This window comes from Theobroma cacao, chromosome 5 (genome assembly GCF_000208745.1).
Source record: "Theobroma cacao cultivar B97-61/B2 chromosome 5, Criollo_cocoa_genome_V2, whole genome shotgun sequence".
Classification (NCBI taxonomy): domain Eukaryota; kingdom Viridiplantae; phylum Streptophyta; class Magnoliopsida; order Malvales; family Malvaceae; genus Theobroma; species Theobroma cacao.
The window spans coordinates 26,103,349-26,114,943 of NC_030854.1; the positions used below are offsets into that span (position 1 = coordinate 26,103,349).

Consider the following 11,595-nt stretch of genomic DNA (forward strand, 5'->3'; position numbering starts at 1 on the left):
ACAGTGTTTGAATGACCATTAATTAGCAAATGCCAGTTGGAGTTCTCTGAGGCTTTGAATATTTACTCATGCTGTTGAATGACCAACAGACCAAGACACCAGGTAGTTAAATGTTTGAGTAGCCATTAATTAGCCAATACCCATTCGGCATTCCCTCGTGCTTTGAATATTTACTCATTGCTCATCACTCATCAGAACTTTACCTTGGCTTTGGGACTGGCGGCGGCCAATGAGGAAGGCTCAAGCGATTGGCGAGGAGGAGAGCTACTTCAGACACGGCACAGTGTCGGTGAAGGATGGGGGGAGGGCTTTTAATTTTAGGGTTGGTTCTGTGTTTTTCTCTTTCAATGTGAAGATGTGGAGTCGGGGGATGGGATGAGGTCGGGGGGATTCCATCTCCGTCATATTAAAATATATATATATAGATAGATATTTTGATCGATGTTGAGGGGAGATCTCACTTTCGACGACCGAATCGATTAGTCGAAAAAATTGATTGAATTAATCAATGTTTAAACCGATACTAATTGACAACTCGATTTAGATCGACAATTAGTAATGGCAATTATTGTGCAATTACAACCTATTGTTGCATAGTCTTAATAATGGATCTAAATTGGATTATGATCAAATTTTAAAATGATGAGAGTAATTTACCATATTTTTTGTCCGTAGTATTTCTCATTATCGGTTTTATGTTGAAACATAATTTATGTTCTATTTTGATTATTAAGACAGAAAATATAATAAAAAACTGACAAACTTAGTATTTACTAGCAATTAGATTGAATAAGTAATGTCAATACACATTAATATCATTTAAAATAAGACTTGTAGAATCTCCCCTAAGCTTGCCTTTAGGGACATGATTAGTAATGTAAAAGGGTGTGTAATTTACAACTCCAAAGTGTTTTGGATGACATCTCACCGTTTTATGCTTTATGAACAAAGTGTTAGCTTGGATAGCGGATTAAAATATTAGGTATAGTTTTATTAATTGTTAAGAAAACAGGTAAAATTCTACAAACAAGGCAATTAATGCTCATGAATGACATAATGTGCAAGTCCACAGACCATCATCTAAAGGGAGAATTTGATTAAAATTGGGGTTTTAAAAATTGAGTATTTACTAGACTAATTAAAATATTACACATGTCTTCTCTTTATAATTTTAAAGAGCCATTATCAATCTTCTTTTACGTGCAGGAAAAGTATTAGCGTTCTCACGACACATTAATCATGTATTACCTTTTTTTCAAAGACTTGACCTAACAGTTTTTAATTTTTATGTTTAATTTTGTTTTTCATTATTATTATTATTATTTATTTAGTTTCATTTAAATTATTTTGATATTTAAATATTAAGAACTTTGTCGAAGATCGTCCCAACACTTGGGTGGAACCTAATATGAAATCTCTCCACTTTAAAGAAATTCAAAAAAATCCTGTCATTGAAATAAATTTATTTTAACAAGAAAATTTTCTTTCTCTACTTTTTTATTAATCAAATAATTTTATGATATTCTTATTCTCTTTTTTTTTTTCATCTAATGCGAGAGCCGTATTTGTTTACCATGGTCATTTCTTCTGTTTATCATCTTTATTTAATTAACCATTATCTTACTTTAATTTTCTTAGTTCATATACGTAGATGAGAAATTAATGAGGGCACAATCCCTATTTTATAACTCTTAATACTACAATTTCGTACATGAGCTTTCTATCCTAAATTTTTGTTTATCACACCCAAAAAAAAAAAACAAGAAAGGAAAAGACAATTTTAACCATTTATCTCTTTTTTGTTTTGTTTTAACAATGGTACAGTTACACTTGCTCTTACCTCTTACATGAATATCTCGATATAAATTGTTGTTGGGGTTGAATTGACTAATCAAGTTGGTTGGTGCATGTTTCTCAAATTGCTCATTATTTTTGTTTGTTATTGCTTATTGCTATATGGTAAGTCAGTCATGATAGCTTTACAAGCAGTGCTTTGAAACAATCATGTCAAAATCTAGTCAACCTGAGATATGTGATTTTGCTCTTAATTATACCAGAATAATAACATTTCTGATTGATATAAAAATTTAAACATGTGATTAAGTTAAATTCACCTCTTAAGTTTGTTTTCCATTCGATAAGACGTTGTAAAGTTTGAAAATTAATCTTCTTATGGTTAATGGTTAAAGTTAGACAAATTTAACTTCATGCATACGAAGATAAAAATACAATTTGAAACCTCAACATAGATTTGTAGAGATGCCCATGGCTTAGGTTAAGGCCTTCACATCAGAGTTTGGTTTAGGCCTTTTGGGTGTAGAAGAATGGCGTTTTACCCAATAGTTCCAAATCGTATCTTTCATTGGCCCAACAGTCAGCCTGTAAAAATGGGTTACTTTGGGCGTGAACTTCTAACCTGTCCCTGACCTAGCTCGGGTTACTGGCACAACCTGAAATGCAATCACATAGTGCTCCATGGGAGAAGCCTTCTCTTTAATTTGGTGGCAATTCCAAAACGAATAATGTGCTGAAATTAGCACTGAACCCCAACAGACGCTCATGAACCTGCAATTGAAAGGTAACGTCTACATTTTCTTATCTGAATATTTTTATCCTTGATACCAAAATTCAGACATTTAAAAAGGAAGATAGTACATTGATAGCATCCTAATCATTTAACCTAATAGGAGATTTACGAGCATCACATAGGACGGTTATCCAAGAAATCTTGGGAAACATGCATAGCCTGCTGGAAAAACACATACAAATCAAGACTACGCATCAAATCCCATATCACAGTGCCTATTCACTGCCTTGATCTTGATTCAGCCCGTCGAGCTTCATCTGGTGTTGAAGGAAACAGTTCCACATACCGGGACCCTATCGTCATCTTGTCCTTGCACATTGCTCTTTTTGCCTCCTCCACAGAAGCAAACTCCACATATGCCTCTCCAGTAGCTTTTCCATCAGGGCGGCATGCAATGTGTATCCTATCCTCCACAATCTTGAAGTCTCCAAAGAATTCAACAATTTCAGGTTTCTTCACTGAGAAGGGAAGACCACGCATCTTCAGTATCTCAGTGTATTCCATTTGGTCCTTATCATTGTACCTCTTTGCTCGAGATGGTGGGGGACTTCCATGGAAATCATTATCATAAATTCCTTCATAATTCACCTCTGCAGCCACGGCATGGTAATAATCCTGCCTCTTGCACCTAAATACTTCCACATAGCGGCGTCCCATGTTTTGTCGATCTCTTTGCAAAGCAAACTCAACCTGCATGGACCCCGCAAAGAGAACAAAGGCCTCTCCAGAGAACCTTCCATTCTTGTTGACCAGCAAAACATCCACAATGTCCAGTCCAGCAAAGAATTTGAAAATGTCAATATCAGTGCAGTTGAAAGGGAGACCCCTGAGACGTACCACAGGAAAGGCAGGTGGCTGGAAGCCACCACCATAACTGTAAGGTTGATAGCTGCTCATACCGCTGCTCACTGCGAAGTAGGGATTTGATTCCATCATTCTTTGTCTCTTTGAGCCGACCTCGTACCCGTCCGAAACCCCCCCGCTTCCCAACATTGCCCTTCAATTATCCATACCCAAAAAAGCAAAAAAAATCCCCCACTCAACCTGTTAATAAAACCAAACCCAACCCACACTTCCCGAACACCTAAGTTCTTTATTCCTACATTTATATATATATATATATATATATTCTAAAAGCATTTTCCAAATTTATCAACCCTCTTTAAAACAATAAACATGAAAGAAATAAATCATGCGGCAAATTCAAAATCATGTGGCATAAGATTATTCTTGCAAACGGATTGGTTTATAAATAACAAAATTCTTGTTTTTACCTCTAGCTCTACCAGTGTCATTACTAGTATAAAGATTAAAAATCATACTCGCAGTCAGACAAAATCAGATCATCATCAGCACTCTGCTATAAACTAATCTTAGTTTCCCTGTTCTTAAGTTTCATGTTCAAAGGAAAAATAAAAGAGGCAAACTCATCATACCAGAAGGCAACCAACATCAAAGAATACTTTCTACATAGTTATCTTAGATTTCGCTCAAAATTTGATTTGAGGAATATAATTTCCAATTCTTATTCCAATTTATTTAACTACTAAAAAAAAAAAGTCAGAGCAGAGAAAACCCTAATTCCATTCAAGAAAAAGGAAATCAAACCCAATGAAAATTAGGGTTCAGACGAACTTACCCTCTGGATCCGTACATGGCGTGGTTGGTCTTTGAGATCTTCGATTGTTCGATGGAAATTGCAGAGATTTGAGGGAGAGCTCTTTAGAAGCCTGCTTCTGGGAAACCAAATAGGAACCCTAGCCCACCCAAGTTTTTCAAATAAACCACGGAATTTGAGTTTTGTCGCCCTTCTCTCGGACTCGGTGCTCTTTGTATAGCCACCTTATTCCTCCGCAATTACATTAATATCCTCCAGTCCAAAAGTCAAATCCACGGTCCACCGCTCAATGAACTGCGGTTTAGGTACTTGGGCTCATTACGGGCCTGGGCTCAAGCCGAAATCACGCGTCGTTTTCCTTTTGCATGGACAGTGAAGTATATTTTGACTGAATTTGGTTTTGTAGAGAACTATAAATTTTGAAATGATTAGTTAATATTTGAAGTATTGATCATTTACTTAAAAATCATAATTTTTTAAATAATAAAAATCAAATTTCATTTTTATTTTTTAGCACAATCATTAAATTTAAAAAATTTCCATAATTTCTCCTTTATTTCTTTCCAACCAAGCAAAAATTAATATATTTAAGGAGTGGAAAAATGTTATGAAAAATGAATCTTCATGTTCATAATTAGTAATTTTTTGGATTAAATTATTTTCAAATAAAGCAAATTATAAATTTCTAATATTAACCTAAAGAAATGCATTAATACTCCAAAGAAAAAATTATTTCGGATAAGCCCGAAAGTCCAAGTCTTGGCCCAGCTTCAATATGACCTATCTAGAAAACGCCAAGAATCAAGCCTATTAATTTTGGGCCTGGGATTCCTAACTCCACGATCTTAGGCCATTTGCATTGAAATTAAAAACACAACTGAAAAATGAGGAAATTCATTTTTTTTAATTATTCTCGTATCTTTGTATGGAATAATAATGTTTAAAATTTAGTATACTAGTAATTTCCTTATATTAAGAAATTAGGATATTAAGAAATTGATTTAAAACTTAATTTTTCAAGAAAGAAATATATGTATTTATCATTGAATGAAATGTTTGTGCGCTTTAATGAGGAGATTTTAGTAAACGAAGATGTGGGTATAATTCAACAATAGGAAAAAGTGTATGACCTAATTTTCTCAAGAAAGAAAAAAAGTCTTACTCTAGCTAACAAATTAGTACATACTTGTCTGACTGTTGCATTTAGTAAAGATTTCATAATGTTATTGAGGTGTTGCTAAAAGCATGATAACATTTTGATTGTTGGTCCAACATTTGGACCTTAATTCTCGTTAAGAGAAAGAACCCTTATGCCAATCATCACACCATTCGATTGACCTTTTCTTTTTGGGGCATAGGGAGAGCTTAGTTAGATATCAGGTTTTGCAACTAGAGCTTTTGGGCACGTGGGTTTGCCCAAATGGTCAAAAAATGGACAAAAAAAGAAAACCCTTTGTATAGTTGTTGACTAGTGTCGCTTGATCCCCGTGCTTCCCCGCCGAGTATTTTGAATTCCAACGTAATGTTGAAGCAGTAATTGAATTGACATGACAAGCACGATTTTATAAAACGAACAAGACACGAGATCGAAGGTGTTATGTCTGAAAGTCATGACGATTTCAAGGGTCAAACAGGATAAGGTACGTATTATGTTTGTGTACATTGTGTTGCTTTGCCAGGCTTTTCGGTTCATAGGATGCCTGCCAAGCAACAATTGATAAACATAGATAAGATTGCAGCAAGCAACACTTGGTCTTCTTTAAGAGGAACTATTATGTAAGTTAGAAGCAAAATGTTATCACATTTAACTATGAATATAAATTAAAACAACCAAGAATCAACAGATAATGGAATACGCTACATGCAACTTCACTTGGATCTACTTCATCTTTATCCAAGGAATTATAGATGTTAATAGGTAGTGTCATGCACCCATGGCATGCATTTTGTTGAACTCTATATTATTGCATCAAGATATATTAGAATCACACGAGTGATATCATCATGAAAATGGCACAAATGGCACCTTGTTCCCTTTTCCATTTTCTTCTCTTTAATTTCCTTTACTACTTTCTCCAAGTGCAGCCCTTACCAGTCTCTTAGCAATACTCTGCATGTAGTCAATAACTTCAAAATGTGAATACCCAAACTGCTATGGAGAATTTGAGTTTGTTTTAAAGATAAAAGTGAGAATGCATTGCCATAAATTTCAGAGGTCTAAGTGATAATGAAGACTAATTCAAGTTACATAACTTTAGCATTATGTTTCAGGGCTCTTCATTTCTCCATCTCATGCACAGAAGCCATTCTATTTGACACATATAGCTGCATGAGACAGTAAACTTTAAAATACATAATGATGGAAGTAACAACTTTAACAACTTTTAATGTAATATCAGGGCGTTTTATGGCAGACTAAGTAAGTAATCATTCAATTTTGAGCAACATATAAAACTTAAATTCCAAATCGTAGAAACAAAATGAGATTAGGAAATGGCACCGATCACCATTCTTGGAAATTGAATTCATTGGTCTCAAACTCAACCATTAACATTGCCTTGCAGACACAGGTTAAACCACAGACTAAGCAATATGAAGTGCAGGTAGACACCATGTGTCACATGCCCAACTTCCCTTAATATCTACATCACTTGTTTAAGATGCTTCACGTGCTCCTCTAGTGTTTTGTTGTAAATGATAATATCGTTCAATTGTATAATCATAAATTTATAAAAAAAAATTATAATATTTTATTTATAAAAATACAATACTGAATCACATATTTTATAAATAATCTCAAAATCTGAAGTCACGTGCCTTAACACCATGCATATACATGGGAACTAAATAAAAGGGTTCATCATCAAGGCCTGGTAAAGATTGTGATCTTAAATTATTGTGACGTAATTATTAAGTTTTTATCAAATATATATATATGTAATCACCCAGTATAGTCATAAATTTAGAAGTGATGACTCGCAGGCAACATCACCTATGAAACGATGTGGGACTTTCCAATTATTTGTAAGAAGATACTAGCTCTGCTTTACACATGCATTGGTGTAGATCATGGAATGGCGGCACGTGAGTTTGTCCCTGCTAGGGGTGCGTGGTCCAACCCTTTACCCAAAACAAGTAGAAGTGGATAATATATTTCTTTGCCATTGGTTGCTGCCATTGCAAGTGGCTCTGCCAAGTCTCTTGTTTCTTCTTTAACGGTCCAATGCTATAGCGCATAGACTGCAGGCTATAATCTGACCCAACCTCTGATTTTACTGCCACCCAGACACAACTCTTCTTCTGTACCACTGACTCAAGTATATCTAATTCTTTACGGTTCACAACCAATACTGCATTACGAGCTGTCTATTAACAGAATTGTTTGTCTCACTGTTAATGGTCTTGGGTTTGATGGTGAGTCACCTTGGTCAATTAAGTACGTAGTTAGTAGAATTTGAAAAAAAAAAAACCTGAAAAGGGGTGTTAATATGCAATGAGATGTCCCAAGATTCTAAAAATTCAAGTCATGGTCAAGAATATGAACAAGAGTGAGGCAGAGTTGATAGTAAGCAGCAAGGAATGGGTTCATAAGATTCGCAAAGCCATCCGAATCGGAATCCAAACAAAGTAGGCGAAAATTGGAAAATATGCCATCCTTTGGGTTATTGGCTTATGGACTTTTTTGTGGCTTTAGATGATCATAGAGAAGCAAATTATTTGTCTTAGAGTCAAACATTATAGGCCAAAAATCCAGTGGGTCTTCTGACACTAAGCACGAGTCTAACATGTGCCTTGCTCCTTATGATTTAATATTTGATGCTATTCTTTTTTCTTATATAAGTTTTATTATCATATTTTTATTTTTTTTAAAACAAAAAAAGAAAAGGGTCTTTCCATATAAATTAAGCCTACCCGAATTTGGCATTGTTGAGTCTGTAGTGTATAGACACATGAATCAGTAGTTCATGATGTAAGATGAACCATTTAAGCACAAAAGGCACGTGATGCCCTCTTGAATTAATACGTCTCCTCCTAAATATTTTAAACCAAAATTTCTTATTAAAGCCTTCAGTTAACAAGATTTCACATCTATAAACCCGTCGTGAAGTATAAAGTTGGCATTATACCAAAGCATACTTTGTCATCTTAAAGTGAAATGAAGAATTTTTCACACTTATTCTCTCATTTTGTTTACCGTTAGATATACAATATGGAGGGAGGAGGTGATAATATAATCTCATTTTGCTAAATTTGAAGTATGTTACGTATATTATTGTAGCAATAATCCTTTTACTTACTATTAATTGATTCGAGATTAGATATTATTTTAAAATTTAATATATAATATTAAACTATGTATTATTCTCCATTTATTATTCTTTGATTATATATGTATATAAATATGACTAGCACATAATATTAAAAATGAAGTGAAATTTTTGTTGTGGAAAGCAACATTGTTTTCACTACTAGAGCCATTGGTAAATTCTTTTTTTTTTTCCTTTCTATCATGAATGAAAAGGTAAACATTTATCATATTATAGCTACGTATATACAAATGCTCCTAGACCATTGTTTAGAAAAACAAATAGTTTATTAAAAAGCAAACGATTGAATGCATTGGGAGTTACACTATGCTACGACATATAGACTTCTAACAATTAAAGCCATGGTTATGAATGACATAACCAATGGCGGAGCCAGGTGGGGGAAGGAGGGCCACGGCTCCTTGACTTTTACAAATATTTAATTAGCCCCTCTAATATCTTTTTATTGTCCTCACTTTTGCTTAACTTTGAGGAATAAGCTTTTCAATTTTTTTTTCATTTAATTCTTGAGTCCTTTATTTTCAAAGCAAATTCTTTAATACTTTTTTTTACATAATTAATATATCTTTCTCTTTTTTTTACTTTTAACAATGCTCTTTTAATACAATTAATCTTGACTTTTTCAATATATAATTTGAACATTATGTCATCAAATTTTAAACTAATTTATTTTATTTTAAAATATAAAACTAATTGATTATTATAATTATTCTTCTTAACTCAACTTTTGTTGACAATAACCCTTAGCATAATGTATACTAACCCCTTTCACTTTTAATTTAAGCTTCGTTGTTGGACATAACTTTCTCCCAATCAACTCCATTTTTTATAAGTAGAGTAAATTACCTTCTTGATTTTCAAAATTTGAGTCGTATATCATTTTAATTCTTACAATTTAAAAAATAACTTATTCAACTAAACAATGGATCGTTCTATCATCTCTAAGCATTTTGTTAGTCAATTTTAGGGACAGTCAGTCAGTCGGTCAATGTCAAAATTTGTTTTTTCCTTTTAAGTGTAGAACAAGCAAAAAGGGCAACATTGCTACAGAAGGAAAATATGAAAAAATTTGGGGCAGAAACGCAAATATGTATCTTCTTATAAAAAGAAGTGAACATTGAACCCTGAAATACTGTTTTCGGCCGCCAAAGCAAAAGCCTTAATCAGTGGACAATTGCGACTTTTAAAAATAAATAAATAAGAAAAAAATGCAAAAGAAACGTAATTGTTGCTGCATTTTGAATCATTAGTTCGCTGCTACACAACACGTGAAGTATCAATTTTTCCATATTAAGAAGTCTAAATTTATTTGCTTTGAAAATGATTTCAATTAACATAAACAACACCGATCATTGAAAATATTAATAAATATTATTGTTTCAATCTCTTAACCCTTAAAATGTAACAGTTCATGCCAACTACTCTTTGCTAGGTGAATATTCATGTGGCCATAGCTATGTGGTAGAGCAATTAATATAAAACATAACGTGAGGCCTATTAGCTTTTAGTGACTGAATAACTAAAATGATAACACTTATTAACATTGAAAAATAAAATATTACTTTTTAAAATTGAATAATTAAAATAAAAAATCTCAAAAAATTAATTTACTTTTTATTTTTTTCATAACCATTAGGAGCTGGTTCAAAACTTCTTGCAATGGTGTTCTCTACCTACATTAACATTTGCTTGAATTATATCCATGGAATTATTGTTACTCTTCTGTGTTCCTTTTTATTATTTTTTTCATGTTGTAGACGATGAAAGTTGATATAATTCCCTCAAATATATATGTAATTGAAAGGGCAAAGGAAAAGGGATTGACTTGAAATATATCTAAAACCAAAACATAGTTTTATCATCAATGTCTAATGATATAGAAGTTTAAGGGAAAGAAAGATTCGTTTATTTTGAGTAATTCTCTACGATTTCTTTTTTTTTTTTGTTATATATTGGTTTGTATTCTTCCAATATTAAATTAATCTTGTCTGGTTGATTATATTTCTAATATTGTTTATGACTCACAAGAATAAAATAAAAAAAGAGCGTGCCACGGGGGATTCCTCCTAGTCATTATTGTAAAAATTCAACCAAAACTGACTTTTGACTCTATTGATTGTGAATGAATTGCAAACTATTAATTCTAATTAATCCACCGATAAATTCCGTGAAGAATATGAGATCATATTAATACAACTTTCAAAATATGACAACAAAGACATCGTTTTATGATTATTATAAGAAAGTTTAGTAGGTCACTTGTCTTTGTATTATTTCTTTGTGTAAGCTTTTTAAATAAAATTTGGCACAATACCATTGGATGGTTGCTATACATTAAACTATTTCATAATTAAGTTTTCAAAATACCAAATTGACTGCTAGCTACTTCATTCTTATCCTTAATGCATTCAAATTCACATACCTATCAATGCCATCATCATTATAGATTCTTCCTCTCCTTTCACATACCTCATTCCATTTTGGAAATTTTTATTTGTATCAAATTTATTCCTTTTCCTCATTAGCTTCAAGCCTTGAGGAAGCTACTCAACATTTTGTCTTTAAAGGCAATAAAATGACTAAAAAAACCTTCATCAATTTTGGATGTGGGGAAATATATATAGAACATTTTTCTAGATTTGCTTTCTCTCTTATTTTTCAAGCTGCATTCAATCATATCTTTATTTATTTTGCATCAATTTGACTAATTATCATTAGCTAAAATACCACTTTTCATATTATACCTATGTGATATAAAATGAGTAACATAAAAAGAATTAAATGAGTTATATGTTAGTTTTTTAATTTTTTGGATGTATTAGTATAACAAGAGTGAGATGAGTTTGTCATGGTGAATTTTACTATAGTTTTGCTAAATATATTTATATATAAATTAAAACTAAAGCCCAAAACTTATAAAATTATAAAGTTTAATGAATAAGAAATAACATTAAAATATAAACAAAAAAAAATATCTATACACAAAAATCATTTATATATATTAGGGGCGAGACATGGAAGGAGATCGCTTGCCTATCCTCCCATTGGGAGGGTTACCCCTC

General features: G+C 32.5%; 1 protein-coding gene across 2 annotated transcripts; it reads right to left on the bottom strand.

The window, feature by feature from the left end:
- LOC18598896 (heterogeneous nuclear ribonucleoprotein H2) lies at positions 2,567-4,423 on the bottom strand. 2 transcript variants are annotated; one of them, XM_007028625.2, is made up of 2 exons: positions 4,227-4,423; positions 2,567-3,584 (listed from the first exon to the last, which is right to left on the bottom strand). In XM_007028625.2, the coding sequence occupies exons 1-2, from the start codon at positions 4,241-4,243 to the stop codon at positions 2,807-2,809; spliced, it is 795 nt and encodes a 264-aa protein (XP_007028687.1). In that variant the 5' UTR covers positions 4,244-4,423; the 3' UTR covers positions 2,567-2,806. The 2 variants fall into 2 exon arrangements, with proteins under 2 accessions (XP_007028687.1, XP_017977785.1); XM_018122296.1 differs by having other exon boundaries at positions 2,567-3,495; positions 4,227-4,412.